At 48.9% G+C, this 17,683-nt stretch overlaps 1 protein-coding gene across 8 annotated transcripts in view; it reads right to left on the bottom strand.

Moving 5' to 3' along the window:
• Znf185 (zinc finger protein 185 with LIM domain) overlaps positions 1–17,683 on the bottom strand; it is a 53,012-nt gene that overhangs the window by 13,308 nt on the left and 22,021 nt on the right. For 3 of the 8 annotated variants that reach the window (XM_047536818.1, XM_047536815.1, XM_047536814.1), the window contains exons 12-17: positions 14,223–14,309; positions 12,516–12,617; positions 11,408–11,506; positions 8,836–8,931; positions 8,133–8,222; positions 3,334–3,531 (exon numbers count right to left, since the gene is read on the bottom strand). In XM_047536818.1, coding sequence (XP_047392774.1) covers positions 3,334–3,531; positions 8,133–8,222; positions 8,836–8,931; positions 11,408–11,506; positions 12,516–12,617; positions 14,223–14,309 — 672 coding nt within the window. The remainder of the gene's footprint in view (positions 1–3,333; positions 3,532–8,132; positions 8,223–8,835; positions 8,932–11,407; positions 11,507–12,515; positions 12,618–14,222; positions 14,310–17,683) is intronic. The other 5 variants (XM_047536816.1, XM_047536817.1, XM_047536820.1 and 2 more) reach the window with 5 other exon arrangements.

Genomic DNA, 17,683 nt, shown 5'->3' with positions numbered 1-17,683 from the left:
CCTGTTAATTGAGAATGGGTATCTTGCATTGTCTAGATTCCTAGTGGGAGGGGAACATAGGGAAATTTCAAAATGGTAGATGGTGAGTGGTGACCCTAGTGACAGATTTATGAGTCTCCTCCCAGGTATTGGAGCAAGGTGTTTTTACAATTAGGATGGAGATGCTGTGTGAGGTGATGGAGGAAAGAATAGCATTAGGCTAATGAAGAAATTGTGAATATGCCAGGTTTCCAAGACCTGGTGACATCTGGGTCATGGTGAGTAGGAGCCCAGGGTCCACTTTGAATTCCTGACTACAACCAAGGACTTTAACCTTTGTGATTCACTTATGGAGCTGCTGGGGATGCAACAATCAGGAGGAAGCAGAAGAGGAAGACAAAACCCAGCTCACAGCTAAGCCCAGCTCACCTCCTAACTGGATGGGACAGTCCATTTTCTGGGATCAGCCCCCCCTGCCCCCATCCTTCAGAGAACTCTCAGGAGAATATGAAATCAAGGGGCAGAGGGCCAGATGAATTTAGATGTTGAGGAAGAAAGTCAGGTGCATCTCATTCTGTCATTAGAAGAGGCAGGAAACTGACAGAACTTAGGGATTTTCTGACCTTCATACCTTCATAGCCGCAACACCAGTTTTGGTCCTAGAATCTCACCTCCTAGGCAGCTACAAGGCCCTTCTCTGGACAGGCCCCTATTTACTGTCCCTCTGTTTGCCCTCAGACCACAAGTCCCATACTCAAAGTCAGCACAAATGCCCACTGCAATTCAAGGCATTCTCTCAGGCCCCATCAGTGCCTGCCTGTTTGTTTCTTCCAGCTCACCTGCAGCAGCCTCTGGTCACTACTAGGGGTACACACTGTCCTGGGTTGATTTGAGCTTCTGTGCAACATGCTGCAGCTCATATTGTGCTACAGATAAGGCTGCCACCACCTGGCCCAGAATCTGGGGTACAAGTCCCTTGCCAGAGAATCCAGGGCCTGAGACCTCAACCAGTATAAGAGTGAGTAGGGTAAGAACAATCATGACCTAGTACCTACCTAGCTCTTTTGCCTTACAGTATCAAAATATGTCATGTGCAACTGAAGCCCATCCATACAGAAGGGTCTGAAGTTTCCTAGAGTACGGAGCTTATCATGGTTTTACAGATAACACCTGAAGGCCTACTCTCCCACCATGGACATTGTGAGACATCCTGTCTCAACATATGCAACCACCCTGCCCTATTCCTACATCATGGGTGATGAACCACAGAGACTAGAGGAAGTGGACTTGATGGGAAAGGAGGTCCCATGGGAACTTGGAAAGACAGATTAGGGATAAAATGCAGAGCGAAAGAGTGATAAAGGAATTATTTACAAGAATAAGGAAATAAGATCCTACACTAACTAAACATTTAGTAAGTTTTGGGCATATTGTCATCCATGTCTGAGGAATAGCTGAGGGGACAAGAGAACTGAAGGGGCAAGACCAAAAAAAAAAAACCTCCATGGAGATTCCTCCAGGACTACACTGTTAGCAGCATGGGACTTCCAATGCTCCTAGAAAACATCCCACCTCCCTCCCATAGCCTCTTCTCCCTAGCCTACAAGACCTAACAAACCCCATCTCCTGCCCCTACTAACCTAACTTCCTACCCACCATCCAGGTGGGCCAACTTTTAGGCCCTCTTCCCCTTTTTCTCTGCCCATGTTGCTTTCTCCCAGGATCTTTGTAAACTCCTTCAGGTCTTAGTTGAATTGTTTCCACAACAGAAGAACCTTCTCTGACCATCATGGATATGATGTATTTTGCCTGGACCCGTCCCTGTTACTGTACTGGATTTTCCTTTTCTGGGCTTATCATGAATAGAGAAGAAGTATGCACATCATGGTGATTAACAGTGCAGACTTTGGGCTCTGACTGTTGGGTTCTAATTTCTGTTAGGCCCCTTCCTAGAACTGAGAAACATAGAGGGGTCAGAGCAGGAAGTAGGTCAAAATCAGGTAAGGGGACAGGAAAAAAGACACAATGCATAAGAAATGAATCCTGAAAATAAGGCAAGTCTTGTCTTGGGTCAGAAACCTCTACTACACATTAGGCTGGATCAGGAGCCAATGGTGGATTCCTAGGAATCAAAGCTGAATGTTTGGGCCAGAAAATTCTATCAGAGATGGAGATAACGTTTACCTAGCAACATAATTTGATGACATTCTCTCTTACTTTTTATGTCTTCCTACTGTTGATCTGACAGCTGTGTAGCCCTTTCAGAGACCACTCTTGTCTGATCCAGTAACTCCAAGTTTCCTTGGATTTTTATAAATGAGAATGGACAGAATATTTCAGGATGGTAAGCAGTCTTTTTTTTTTTTAAGTTACTGGGAATTCAACCCAGGGGCACTTAACCACTGAGCCATATTCTCAGTCCCTTTTTATATTTTATTTTGAGACAGAGTCTTGCTAGGTGGCTTAGGGCCTTGCTACATTGCTGAGGTTGACTTTGAACATGCAATCCTTCTGCCTCAGCCTCCCAAGTTGCTGGGATTACAGGTATGTGCCATTGTGCCCAGTTGGTAGGCAATTGTATAGTAGATTGCTTACAAAAACATAGTTTAAAAACTCAGAGCTAATTTTCCTATGTGAAAAGATATTATATAAGTTATCTAGGTTTCCAAAGTGCAAATATTGTGATTTGGTGTAGCCAGGCACTGTTCTACTGGGGTCAAGAGCCAGAAAATTACCACTTTGGGAAATGAGAGCTACTCACAGGAGAGCATAGCAAGGGGGTGGTATTGTCTGATCCCTGGTGTCCTGATCCTCATTGATCCTACATACCTCTCAGAAAATTCACAGACTCTGTTTCCTTGGGTTACAGTTACTAGCCTTTTGCAACCACTGTACAACCCTAGGTCACCACCACGGAGGTGAGTCATTGTCTTATGCATGGCCATCCTGATGATGGTGGTGGTGAAAGATCTCATCAAACTGGTAGGCTTTACTTCTGTCAGTGAGTTCCATACACAGCAGGGCATATGTTCCTGAGATCTTCTAACTCCCTGAATGGCAAAAGTATCCTGAAACCTGAATGCAAAACAGGTTTTCAGGCTCTAACTGGACATGGGATAACATGGTTTTTTGTGCTGGCTTTGGTCCAATAAATTTGCTGTTAGTGTTCCAAGTTGAAACCTGTAGAGATGTACCCCTGGGATGTTTGCGTCTGGTATGCTTCACTGTGACTCCTAGCTACTCACACCTGTAGTGAGCAATAGACCTGTCTAGTGTGTGTGTTTTTCCTGTCCTGTGGCCCCCTATAAAACCCAGGCTCCAGCCAGAAGGAGCTCAGTGCAGTTCAGACCTCACCTGCTGGCACAGCTCTCCAGTTCGACAAGCTGCTCGGGTCCACCAGGGCTGCTCTGCCACTCTGGGGTGCTGAGATCTGCAGGTTGTGGAGTAGGGGCAGCGGGATCTCCCTGGCCAACCCCCAGGGCTTCAGGCCTCTCCTGCCAAGCCTCGCAGATCTTGTTGGCCACATTCTTCTCTTCATAAGCAGCTGGGATGCTGAGGAGGAATGAACACACTATGAAGGGAGTGCTCACCCTCTGCACACTGGCTACCACCCCTGCTGGGCATAGAGGGGCTCATGTCCTGGAGAGTGGAACACAGAGGAGCTGGGAAAAAGTCCCATCTTCAGGGACCAGGCAGCTTCCTCCTCCAAAGGACCTCAGCACCCCTGCTTCCTTGTCACTAAAAAAGGCAGCCTCCAATGTGTAATAAAAAAAAAAAATCCTACAAGGGGGAATTGTCTTCATCAGATGTTCCAGTCAGCAAATTTTGGGGGGCAGGTTAAAAAAATGGAAAAGAGAGCAGAGGCTCCACTTGCACACTACTTCCATCATCATTCCTCCTCTAAGGTGTAAGATATTGCTTCCAGGAACTACTCAGCCAGGGGCAGACAGTATTGACTAACAGCATGAGCTCAGCATACCAGCATTCAGCATCACCTGAATCCTGGGTCACCCTAAACATGACTTTTCAGTATCATTAGTCTGCTTCCAAAACCTGCTGGGGGAAAACTCAAGGACACACTACTAACTTATACCATCCTTGGGACTCTTTATTTATGGAAATTAATTCTGCAATATCAGGCTCCCTAAGTTCAAGCTGGAATACGGGGAGTGATAGATAAGCTTTTCAGACAATATTGCCTGAAAGTAATGTAATTTTTAAAACTCAGGTGGAGAGAAACTAAAATTTCCCAATAGTGACAAGAAACCAATTTCCACCTCCAGCTGCACTAGGCAGAGTGCAGTCCTTTGTAGAAGTATGGTGACAGAGGCCTCACCATGTTGGTGGATAGAGTAAAGATTCTCCACAAAGAACAATTTGAGTTCCACTGCAACATAGGGACAAATGGAAGAATAAGCCTTCATCCTAGTCCTTGGTAAGAGGGCCTCTATAATTTTAGCAAACGTAACCTATGTAGGTTGTGAAATGGAAACCTTGTTCAACCACTCACAGGAACCGTTGCTGAGCAATGTAACATCCTAGATCCATTTGCCTAATACAGCAACCACCAATTCCTTAAACAACCAGTCTTTATATAAAAGAGAATGTCCCCTTCTGTCCTTGTAAGGCCTCCACTAGATTCCTCCACTGGTTGACAAGTTGTCAGCAGTGAGTAAATGTGACTAAAATTCATCTGCTCCTCCTAAAGGAAGAACATAAATTTGAGAAGCTCACACTTACAGTATAACATACAGGAAAATAGCAGGTGTTTTTGGTGTAAAGTCTGATAACAAAAGTTCAGTAGGAAGGAGATGAGATACAATGTCTTGTCCAATTAAACAAGGCCAATAAAGTTGGTAAAGTAAAAAAGAGAACAGCTTTCCCAGGATCCTTGAAGGGTTTTGGCTGAAGGAGCTATCCTGTGAAGCTACTTCATTTGGCTTGAAGGCTAACCACCATCAGACATTTATCCAGTACTTAATGCCAAGAAATGTGACACCTATAAAGTACTTTGCGTCAAGAAATCTTACATGCACAAACCCATTTAACCTTCAAAACCACCCTATATGGTAAGAGTTATTTCTACTACTATTCTGCACTTAAGAAAACGGAGGTCCAGAGATGAGTGATAAGCCCAAGGCCACAGAGCTAGTGACAGCTGTGATTTCGACTCAGCACCAGGAAACATGCCCTCAACCCCCTATACTATACTGATTCTCCCTATGTGCAATGGAGCAGAACCAAGTTGGGATAGGGCAAAGTTCCTAAACTTTGGGGAAGTTGAAGTAACTGAAACGGAAGAAAAGGCAGGTGCCACTGTTCTGCAAGATCTCAGCACCCCCATTGTGCACCCTCATCAAACTCACAGAAAACTAACCCTTAACCACTGGGCCGCACAGCACAGCACAGCACAGCGCAGGCGCCCCCTCCCCAGGGCTCCCGGTGACTGGAGGGACGCGCTGCCCTTTGCTGCCCTGCCATCCCCGCAGCCCGCGCCCGATCCCCGCCGCAGCCCACTGTCCAGTGTCCCGCAGCGACGGTGCCCCGAGCCCGCGGACCAGGCACTCGCGGCCTCCCCGAGGCCAGCCGGCTGAGGCCACCGCTACCCACCGCGCCCACAGGTGGGGGAAGGGCGGACACCGCCCGTGCCGGGCGGCCGGGCCCATCCGCGATCCTCGCGCGCCACCTCGCGGCCGGCAAGGGCGCGGCCTCGGGACCAGCCTCGCCGAGGATCGCCTCGCCCCTGGCGGCCATTTCGCCGGCCCGACGGGCGCGCTTCCCGGCAGCCCCCGCGGCCTCCGGCTGGCGGCTCGCGGCTGCGGGAAATGGCGGCGCGCGCAGGCGCACTCGCCGGGATCCCACGCCGGCCCGAGCGCGAGCGCCGACGGCCCGGGCGCACGCACGCGCATTGCGGCCTCACGCTCCGCGGGGCGCGCGCGCAGGAGGCCGGTTGGTACCCACGCAGGCGCCCCGCTCTGAGTCCGTCGAGCCGGGGGCCGGGGGCCGGGGGCCGGGGGCCGCGGCGGGCCTGTCTGCTCCTTCCTAAGCCTCTCTTCCCAAAGACGTCCTGAGCGCACCAGAGCAGGCTTGCCAACCCCCGCAGTATTCAGGTGTTGGGCCGGATAATTCTGTTCTGCGCGTTGCGGGCCTGGGCGCTGTGCTGTGCACTCTAGGATGCTCAGCAACGCACCTGGTCTGCCCTGCCCTTTAAAGCCAGTAGTACACCCGTCCTCAATTGTGGCAGCCAGACACGAGTTGGGGGGTCTGAGACATGCCCCTACTTCTGAACCACTACCCCTGGACCAAGGCTTCTTCACCTAGACTGAAGAAGAGAGTAAACGGGGAGCCTTTACACATACTTCTTGGGAAGTAGCTCACTGGCACTGGTAGCACGCTTTCCTAGCATGCATGAGGTCCTGGGTGCCATCCCCAGTGCCACACACGCACCAAAACGAAAACAAACCCCAAAACCCGCATAATGGTGGAGGCTTACCACCAGAAAAATCAGATCCAGACGTCCAGGTGGGGCTCAGGAAAACCTTTGTTTTTAATTTCTTCCCAGGTAATTCTCAAATGCAGCTACAGTTGTAAAACGCTCATCAAGAAACTTTGTGTTGACTTTGCACACTTACACATCAAAGGAAAGTACTTCTGATTCTCCCTTCTACAGTTGGCCATCTCTTGACCAGCTCTGCTCCTTATAGGAGTGTATCCCTTGGTTTCCTTCTCTGTCAAGTTGCATAATCAGAAATCTGATGTTTCCCAGGGTTTGGGGATGATTTAATGAAAACACACAGTGTGCTTTACACATAAACCAATTGGAAGTTACTAATTCTGGGTCATGAGTATATATTCCAGACATAATTCATAAACTAACTTTCTGTAGTTTCTCCTGAGGTTTTTCTTTGAGCCTCTTCTTTGGGACCCAGTTCTGCCACTTGTGAGGCCTTAGATAAGTCACTTAACCTTTCTCTGTTTGTTTCCCCATCTTATCCATCTCGTACAATTGTGAGACTAAGCACAGCACATTGTAACTGTCAGCTATGGTTTTCACCCTCATTGTTAATTGTCAGTGGAATTTTAAACAGCAAAATGGCACATAAGGCTTCATACCTTAGAGATCCACCCCCCACCTTCTTTTTTTAAGTTAAAAAGCAACTTCAATGTGATTTTAAAATGTACACATGCATTCATTGTTAAACCCCTAGATCACACATGGCTCCTCTTTGGCTATGCACATTCCCACAACCATGTTATTAGGTTTGCAGTTCCCCATCTGCAGCTCCTGTCTCCCGTCTCTAGAATTGGTTCCCTTGTTTTTGTGTACCCGAATCTCCCCTCCATCCACCTAAGTACTAACTCTCCTGCCATCTCTCTGTATCTCAGCACCCTGGCTGTTTTTTTTCAGAGCACTGACCTTCCCGGAGGCATGGAGACTTAGGTTCTGAGTCTTTGCTCTTCATTATAAACCTTGAGGGACTAGGGAGTACTGTATGAATGGATGGTTGTACACAGAGTAGGTGTCCCAAATTTAAGTTGCTGTTGCATGGAACAAAAGGCCAATTACCCTACCTACTTAGACAAGCTTCCTCTTTCACCACTTCCCTGTACAGGGTCTCATCATTGGCCACATTTAGCTCTGTGCAGTGCTCAGAAACAACAGGTTCTTTGGAGCACATTGTATATTCTATTCCCCCAGCTTGAGGACTCCTACTCACCTTTCACGATACAACTCAGAAACCACCTCCTTGTGAAGCTGTGCCAACTCCCACTTTTCCCTGCTCTAGCATGATGTATTCATCCAATGTGGGTCAGATTTTGTCCACTAAACCCCAGACTATGAGTCCTTGAAAGGCAGAGACATTTCTGATTTATCTGGGTGTTCCAACCTGTATCCCAGTGGCTGGTGACTGAAAGAGAGTGATCCTTCCTGAGTATAGAGTACCTCTAGTACCAGGCTAGAAGAAACAGGGTTTGGCAAAAAGCACTCTGGTCTCAAAGGCAGAGGCTAGAGGGTTCCAGCTGGGACTTCTGTCCTTGCCATGTGCCTTGGGCCAGCTCACAGGCCTGGCTGCCTCCAGCTTCTTAACCAAAGGCTACCTGAGCTACCTTTCTCTACCCCAGAAACTCAGCACTCTCTGCTAATACCTTACCCCTTAGGGTCTGCCTTTGTGTCTTGCAGGTCTGCTGTGCTGTCACTCTTCCTATCATCCAGGACAGCAGAGGCCAAAGTGGTACTGGAGCTGAGGGAAGGAAGCATATAGGCCTGCTGAAGCTCAGATCAAAGCAAGCTGGGGACCCAGATCTTCTCCTTTCCCAGATGCCTTCTAACAGGAAAAGGGGACTGTCTGCCAGTAAAGGCTGGCCTCTCAGTTATGTCCCTGGAGCCATTTGTCCTTCCCAACTACATGCTATGTGCTCCTTGGGACTAAGCCCTCTAGTGCTGGCTGATTGTCCCTGACATTCTTCTCCCTGATTCCTGTTTTCTGGATCAGTTGGCAGTCCCTATAGGAGAGGTTCACTGATTCCTCTTAGTAGTATTTGTTTCCAAGCTCAGCTTTTTGATGCCCTCCATTCTGTCACTGGTCCCCCCACCTCAGGTAGGGCCCATGTACTTTGCTACTGAATTATCTAGGCCAACAGACTTATCCCATCCCTCTTCTCCCAATGTTGACAGTGAGTGTGTACAGCTTCAAGTTGTGCCCCTCTTGTGACACCCTGTCCTGTGACACCTGATATAAGGCAACATGGCACTGAGAAATCTGAGGGGATCTTGGGGCATTGGAACTTAGGCTGAGCCCTGAGTACTGTGTCTGGCAATAGGACTAGTGACTGGGGCAGTCACCACACCCTTACCTGATGGCCACTGGTCCAGGCTTGCAGGAATGAGAGTTAGCACCATGCACATCTTGGTCTTCCATCAATGGGGTGAAGCTAGCAGCAGAGCCCAGCCTGTGGAAGGAGGCCATGCCCGGTCCAGGTTCAGGACCCCAAAAGATGATGGGGAATGAGGAACTACTCAAATTCATGCTTTGGTCTCAATACTGGCTTATATCCCAAGTCAGCCACACAGGTGTGACAATTACCTGACTTCTTTGGGCCTCAGTTTTATCATTGGTGAACTAGGGATAATAATCATGTCTGCCTCCTAAGTGTTCTTAGGAGAGTAAATGAATTCATAGCCACATAATAATACCTGGGCCATAATACATGCTAGCACATTTCTGTTCTCACTGGGTCTTGGGGCTGCTTTTAAAAAGCAGTCTATCTGTATCTACCCAGTTGATATAGATTTAGTGGGCCTCCCTTACCCAGGTTTCCCTGTGTTAGGTAACATTCTCTGTCTCTGCAAAATTGGAAAAAAAAGATATTCACAGGGTACCCCATCACCCACACAAGCCCAAACCCTCCACTTGGGTAACATACTCATAATGAGTCCCTCATGTTTGTTCCCAAGTAAGTTTATGCCAATTGCACTTGCAACCAAAATCACCAAATTCAGTTGTTGAGTAAATTCATGAAAATGAATAGAAAAGGAGGGTGGTTCCAGGAGAAGCAACATGTACTTTGGAAAGTTACTAAGGAGTTTCCTAAAAATCATTGTCAAACCAAGTACAAGTAAGCAACTGTAAAAGACTGGCTAAATTTCCTAAAAATCTAGGAGATTCTTCAGACTAGCTTGTAAATTGGGTTTGCAGTTGAGGTTTGGCTTTATTTTTTATTTTTATTTTTTTGATACTGGGGATTGAACCCAGGAGTGCTTTGCCACTGAGCTACATCCCAGTCCTTTTTATTTTTTATCTTGAGACAGGATCTCGCTAAGTTTCCCAGACTGGCCTCCAATTTGTGATCCTCCTGCCTCAGCTTCCTGAGTTGCTAGGATTTTAGGCTTGTGCCACTACACCTTGCTGAGATTTGGCTTACTTTAAAGAAACAGGAAAGCAAAGACCTCCTTTTATGAAGATACATAAGCAGGAAGGATAATACAGATGAATATTCAAAGATAAAGCAATCTAGAACCAGACTTGGTTGCACTGGAGCAGAAATCTCCTATGGTAGCCAACAACAGTTCAAATCAGTCTGTACCGTTGCAGGAGAGGGCAAGAAGCAAGGCTGGATGGGAGCCAAAAGTTCTGCTGCCATTTAGGTCCCTGTGGACCAGGAAAAAGGGTTTGGATTTTATTCCAAGGGAAGTGGGAAGCCACTAGGAGGTTGAAGCAAGGGAAAAATGTGACCTGATTTATTTTTTTTTAGAAGGTCCTTCTGGTGCCTCTGAAGATAGCAAAAAGATGCAGGCTGGTTGGGCAGGGCTGTCACAGGTTTTCCCATTAGTGGCAACTCAAAGAACTGAGTCCCCAGCACAGTGGTCTTTCTGGGACCTGCTCAGAGACAGTGGTTTCAGAGGTGGGGCTTACTGTGGTATTCCCACGTTGGCTTGTGCTCCTAGCTCTGGCTCCAATAATCTGTTTTAACTAGTAAAGTTAGGGAAAGGGGCCCTTGGTGGGCTTGTGGAAGTAGGGGCAGCTGGGAGGGGTTTGGGGAAGGCAGACTTAGGGGCTCCTTCCTGAGACCCCTCTTGGCCAGAATGCAAGGAGGCACATGTTTTGGTGGGTGGGCCTGGCATCTTGCAGTTGCAGCTGTCTAGCATCAGTTCTAACCCATAAGGACTCTAACACAGTTTGGAGTTGAACTACTTGTGCCAATATCTGAATACCTAGCCTTTGCCCCAAGGATGATTCATGCAGGTGGTTTGGAACCACCTGGGGACAGGTGGAACCTTGCCACTCCCCAAATCATCTGAGAAAGTAACTCCTGACTCCACCCAGGTACAGGAACCCAGAGCCAACCTGGACAACTTTGTCTCCTAGCTTGCCTCACCTGGGCTGCTGCTTTTCCTCTCACTGACCCTCAGAGCAGAGCTGGCAAGGAAAGTGGGGTGAGGAAAACAAAGGAAGCTTTGGGGCTTCTTCCTCTTTGGGGAAGGGAGAAGGCAGGGTCAAGGGTCTCCTAGTTGGTCCTTGCAGCTCAGCCAAGAAATTATAAGGTAGGGATTCACCCATCATTTGGCCACTCATTCATTAGTTTGTCCCTTCTGTATTCCCCACATGTTCATTCCACCTGCCTAGGGCCAGTCTCTGGTGATGGCCCAACCTCCAGATGAGTGAGGCCTCGTGCCTGTTCTGGAGGAACTTTCAAACCAGTGGAAGGAGAAGGCAGGGGAAGAAACAAAGTAGAAGCATAGGTAAGTGTGAGGACATATGGAAAACATGAGGGCAAGGGATGTGGTGAATGGAGGGAGCATGGGAAAAGCAGCTTGTAGACAAGAGCTCCAGGAAGTGACCAGTACCTCACCCCAAGCAACCCAACTAGTCTGGCAGCTTGAGTGTGGCCTGTCACCAGGGACACAAGTCTCCCACAAGCACCTCACCCTCCTCTTTCTGAGCTGATGTCTGCTCCAGCCAAGCCTTCTGGTGCAGATCCCATGGCTCCTGATCTCACGTTGCCATCATTCAATTGTGCACTTGATCTATGATGGAAAGAGAAGTGTTTGCTAACTAATTGGGCTTTAATCTTATCAAACTTAATGTCCTGAGAGTGGGTCTCAAGGACTAGAAACAGGACCTTGGTTATCTCCCTACATTGCTCTGATCACAACCAACACAAGCCCAGGCATACTCTAACAGCAAGTATTTTTGCATTTCTTCCAAACTTGATGAGTAACAGTGAGGCCAAGAAATAGCAAAGACTCAGGAGGGCAACGGAGAGATTCAGAAGGGAGGCATGTTGGGGACTGACGGTGAGCAAACAAGGGACAAGGCATTCTGGGCTGCTAATAAGCCAAAGAGTGCAGAGATATGACTATCCCAGCCACCCAGGGCACCCTTCCCTCAGTCCCATGGCTCAGAGTCCTAATGAGGAGCTCCAGAGCTCCACAATGAGAAGGCAGATCTGTGGGTTCAAATCTGTTCTGGCTACCAGATTCTGGCTAACAAACGCCCAATCTATAGCCACTGCTCACCAGATTCATTCTCTCTTTGTCTGGCTTGAAGGACTGGTCTGTGGGATGGTTGTAGTATGACTACTATCTCCTTTGGATTCACCATTCCCCATCGTGGCTCTGATTTCCCATCCTTGACACAACCCCCCACCAAATGTCTCCCTTTGTGCAACTTGGTGGCCTTGATTTGAATGGATCATTCACAAGGCTACTTTTTCCTGGAATAAAAGCATAATGATTATGATGGCTTCAGGTGAACTAAAGGAAGCCCATGTACTGGGCTAGGGGTGGCCTCTCCTGGAGTTTGGTCCTCCTTTGCAAGTGGTGACCTGAGGGATCTTGGCAGGGCCTGCCCCTCTCCAGGCCTCATTCATTCATCCTTGATAATAACTGAAGATAATCATTGAAGACCTGTACTAGCCCAGGGGACAGCAAGGATAGGCTAGTCCTACTGCCAGCAACATCTACCAACCTTCAGCTGGGTACATGTGGATTCCATGTTCTTGGGATAAAGAGTCTACTCCTTGCCATGAGTTACCTTTCAGAATCTGTGTTGGGGTCCTTGAAGGTTTCACCAGCCAAGTCTCTCTTGAGCTCTGTGGGGCAGGGGGACTCCTTGTCTTTGTGGTCTTGGAAAGACCTATGGAGAGAACAAATATATTACCACTTGTTAGTCACCCCCAATCTGGTAGGGACAGTTATCTCATCCCTTGGGCAATGTGGACTTCCATGCCCACTTTCTAGATGAGCAACCTGAGCCACAGAAAGCCCAAGAACTTGCTCCAAATTCCATAGTAGTTGAAGAGCTGGGATTTGAACTCAGGCAATCTGATTTGAGAGTTTGGGGTGGTATTTCTTCACACTGTAAGCCTGGTCCTAACCTTCTGCCCTCACTATGTTCTCTTTGAGCTCATCAAGGAGCCCCATGTTGTCCAATCCAGTAGTTAGTCCCATTATTACCTCAGGTCACCATCAGTACTACTGACTCAGTGGGCCACTCTCTCCTACTTGCTGCCTCTCTTCCCATGGCCCTGTGACACCTTCTGCTTTGCCTGTATCTCCTATTTTGTACTTAAATGTTGGTGTTCCTAGCATTCCTCCCTGCTTGCATATTCCATCACCTACTGGATTACCCACCCTCTTCCTATGGCATCAACTATCACTCTGAGATAATGTCCTCCAAATGTCACCCAAGCAGATCCGTGGAGAACAGTCTGGGGATGGGACAGTAGAACATGGTGGGAAACAACTGGGCCAACAGTGGGCCCAGGGGACGATAGTAGAAATGAAAATACCTCCATAATGAAATGGACAGGGGAGTATATGGGGTTAGAAAGAGAGGAGCCCAGAAGGAAAATAAAGGGATGCAGAATTCCCCCTGGATTCATTTTGGATGTCACTTCCTCAAGGAAACTTTCCTGAGCCCCTGCTGCTCTGTGGATTAAGGGATTACCTCTTGTGTACATTGCCACCTCTCTCCTCAGACCCTGGGCTTCACAAAAGATGGGGCCCAGCCTTACTGCTTAGATCTCTCCTACCCTCTACTTCAGCTTCCCTTGGGCCCAGTTCCCAGTGGCCCCTACTTCCTCCAGGGCAGGGGTCTGCTCCTTCCCCATATGGATCCATATATATGATCCTTCCTGACTGTTACCTGGCTGTCTGACCCCAGCTTCCCTCAGGGTAGGAGCTAGACCCATTGTGTTCCCAGCTGGTTGTGGTCCCCTTGTATATCCTCCTCCCCAGCAGAGGACACTGGCATCATGAGCTATGGAGGCTGACACAAGGACCCCAACCCATTCCATGCCCCCTTCACACAGGCAGGTCAACTACCTCAGTGGCTTCAGGGGGTTATGCAGACCCAGTATCCCCCACCCAGCACAGTTGGCCAGTCCTGGGGATTCATGACATACAGTGCAATCAGTACCATAGGGTGACCTTACTCATGTCTGCATCTGCCTCCCGCATCAGGCAGAAAATCAGCAACTCTAGCCTAGGGCGTCCCAGTCACTACTGGGTCCCAGGGCCAGGTCTATTGCCTTACAAGTACCAAGTGCTCATTCCAGAACAATTGTTGATTGAAAGAATGAGACAGGAGCAGAAAACTCGGGTTGGTCATATCTTCTACCAACCCGTCAGCCCCACAGTGGCAGAATCAGTCCCCATGCCTCATCATTTGCATCCTGACCCTCTGCCCCATCTTTAGAATGGTATGGAGGGATACAGGACGGTAGCAGGGCCCATGTACCTCATGCCTTCCAGGTCTGGAGCCACCAGGCGGAGTCCAGCCCTGGGTGTCATGATCTGCAGGCGGACAATCTCCTCACCTCTTGAGCTGTGGGACAAAGGAGACACCTGAGAGGTGCTACTAGGGAAAGACTCCTTCCCTGTCCATGTTAATGTCCAAGGATGTTGTCCCTCAGGTCCAAGTGTAACAACTAGACCTCCCCTTTTTGTTTTTGCTCTCATCCGCTCTTTAGCTTTGAACCTTCTTGGTGCCTCTACACCAGAGCTCAGGTCACTGACCTGCAGGGTCCAGAGGAAAGGGAGCAAAGAAGCCTTTCCCCAGTCTCCCACCCCCATCTGAGCCCAGCCCTCCCTCAGGCACAGCAAAAGACCTTCTGGATGGAAATGAGATCAGATCTGGTCTGGCAAAGGGACGCTGTGGGATGACAGCTTGAAGTATAGCATGGGAGTTTACATGGTCACACTGACACTGTAGAACAGCCATCAGGGGTACCAGGAGAAAGAGGGATCAGAGGGGCCAGGATGAAGTCAGGGAGATAGACAGTCCCTCAGTTTATGCAAGCCTGGATCTCAGCCAGTCTTGGAGTTGGTCCTGGTTTCTGGCACCACCCTAAACCAGAAACCCATGGAGGGTTTGCCCCTCTGCCTCCGTCCTGAGCAGGGCCTGGAGCATTGGAGATGACCAGAGGGAAATAGAAAACAAAGGACTTCAAGTGGCAGGGGCTTTCCCCACCATAGAAACCAGAAGAGGGACCAATACGCATAGACATCTCTGATTTCTGCCTATCTCTACTTGTGATTACAATGTGACATCATCAGTGATGATGTCATTTATGGTTATGGCATACAGGACCTAGAACCTTCATTTGAATCAACTGAATTCCTGTGCCAGGGAACAGGAACACAACTGACTTGAGGATGTCACAGGCAAGTGAAACATATTATCTCACTGGCATTTGTGGTTGTGTGAGAGAAGAAAAAAGGAATGAAGTGCCTTGCAAGCACAAGGCCCTGGGTTCAATTCCCCAGCACTGCAAAAAAAATATTAAAAATACTTTTGGGGGCTGGGGATATAGCTTAGTTGGTAGAGTGCTTGCCTCACAAGCACAAGGCTCTGGGTTCAAATCCCCAGCACCACCAAAAAAAAAAAAAAAGAAAGAAAAGAAATAGGAATGAAGGTCACCCCAGACTGCAACCTCTGTTCCATGTTCCTTTACCTCTTGCCTGGGCTGGCACCACTCCCTCAACACTTTCTTCCTCCTGTGTGACTTCTTAAAGTTCAGCTCAAATGGCACCTCTTCCAGATGGGCTATTATGGGTTGAACTGTGTCTCCCCAGAAGTTATATTGAAGTCATAACCCATGTTATCTGTGAAGGTATCCTTATTTGGAGATAGGGTCTTTGCAGATGTAATCAAGATAAAGTGAGATCATAGTGGAGCAGGGTGGGCCTTAAGCCAATGACTGGTGTCCTTATAAGATGAAGGAAATTTGGAGCCAGACAGACACACAGAAGGATGTGAAGATGCAGGCAGAGATGGGAGGGATGCAGCTGCCAGCCAAGGGTTGCTGGCGACCACCAGAAGCCCAGAGAACTGGGAGAAAATACATGGGTACGGTTTTCACACCATCCCTGGCCCCCATTTGTGGTACTTTGTTCTGACAGCCCCAGGAAACCCTCTCGGAGGTGGGATGGTCAGGGACCTTGGGGAAGTTCCTGAGTGAGAATGAGAGTGAGAAAGCCCATTGGCTGTTCCTGCCAGGAGGCAGCCACACTCAGTGGGACCCGGGGCTGAGTCCTGGGCCTCAGGGAGAGGCCACTCGCTTGCTCCCTACTCCGCCTCACGGCTGCACTCACCAAAGTCCGACCTTGCTTGGCTCTGCTTGACAAGGAAAACTGTCCAGAGTTTGAAACAAGTTGTGGTTGGCTTCTGAGCAGCCAGTTGGTGCTCTAGGCCAGCCTGGTCTCACTGGGGCTCTGCACTTCCCCCAGCTTCTCCGGGTACCTGGTGATGGCGGCCATTCTCCAACCCTTCCCTTCCTTCTCCCCCATAGCAGGAGTGATACAGCCACAAGCCCCAAACTGCCAAGGATTATTGTCTTCAGAAGCTAAGAGAAAGGCCTGAAACAGATCCCCCCAGAGCCTCCAGAGGGAACATAACCCTGCTGACACATTTGATCTTTGACTTCTGGTCTCCAGAATTGTGAGAAACAGTATCTGGTATCGTGTTCCAGTGGATGCAGCAAACGAACATAGGGATCTTCCAGCCTCTCCCCACCCTGCATCCCCATACCAGACCCACCACCTCCATAGACCCTTGGCCACATTTTGCTTCAATTTGAAGTTTTCAGCAGGGCTGAAGCTCAAGACCCAAACAGATCAGTGAACATCCACTGTGGCCCCAGCCACCTGTGGGAATATGAAGGAAAAATGACCTGTCAGAAGAGAGGAGACTCCTGTGCTCCTGCATGTATTGGGTGGGGGTCAGGGGGAAGGGTCTTCCTTTTCATTGCCCTTTGTCACATGTCCCCCAGATGCCAGCAGGTGGCAATATTAGTCTCTTCCTGTGTTGCAAGAAGGGTTCCATGTACTAGCAAACCGACAATCAGGAGCACACAATGATACCAGCAACTCAGGCACCTGTATTTTATATGCATTATTCCATTTACTATTTGGGATGGCCTTGGGAAGCAGATATTACTGTTCTCCCTCTTTTACACACAAGGGAACTGAGGCCCAGAGAAGTTAAGGGAACTGCTCAAGGTCATACTGCCAATCTGTGGCAAAACCAGGGTTATGTCTAATGCCAGAAGCTATGCTCTTACACACAGTTCCCCAGCTACACTGCTGGAAAGCATGTTGATGGCACAGCCAAGGACCAGGACCCAGGGGGCCCTGCCCTGGTGTGATGAGGCACAGAGCCAAAGAAGCATGACCAGTGCAGTGATGTGGAAAGCAGTAAGGCCTGGGAGGATGGGAAAGTGGTGCTCATGCAGGGCCAGTGTGGACCAGAGAGGGTAGCTAAGTGAGCTCAGTTCACAGAGAGACAGGAGGCACAAGGAACTGACCTATAGATTGTAGCCAAGGCACACAGGGCAAGACCAGGCCTAGGGAGGCTGTGGCTGGGGATAAAGCTATAATAACCTCCTCACCTACTTTGCCATAAGCCAGTCTTTTCTGGGGTGTTTCAGGACCTAGAGTTTGGTTGAGTCACTGCTTCCCAATGGTGGGCTTCTTAGATAAGCACACAGGAACTGAGTATGGGGGAACTGATGGTGGTTGCCTGGCCCAGTGTAGTGCCTGATGGTGTGGGGTCAGAGAATAAGGCTCCTTGGGTTCAAGAGAAGCCAAAAGCTCACCTGGAAGCAGCTGGAAGGCATCTCAAATACTTTTTGATTGCAAAATCTGAGGGTAGAACTATCTGAAGCATCACACTAAGCCTCTTATTAGGAGCTTGGACCT

Source organism: Sciurus carolinensis, chromosome X, assembly GCF_902686445.1.
Source record: "Sciurus carolinensis chromosome X, mSciCar1.2, whole genome shotgun sequence".
In the NCBI taxonomy this organism is placed as follows: Eukaryota; Metazoa; Chordata; class Mammalia; order Rodentia; family Sciuridae; genus Sciurus; species Sciurus carolinensis.
This window is presented reverse-complemented; position numbering and strand designations above follow the sequence as displayed.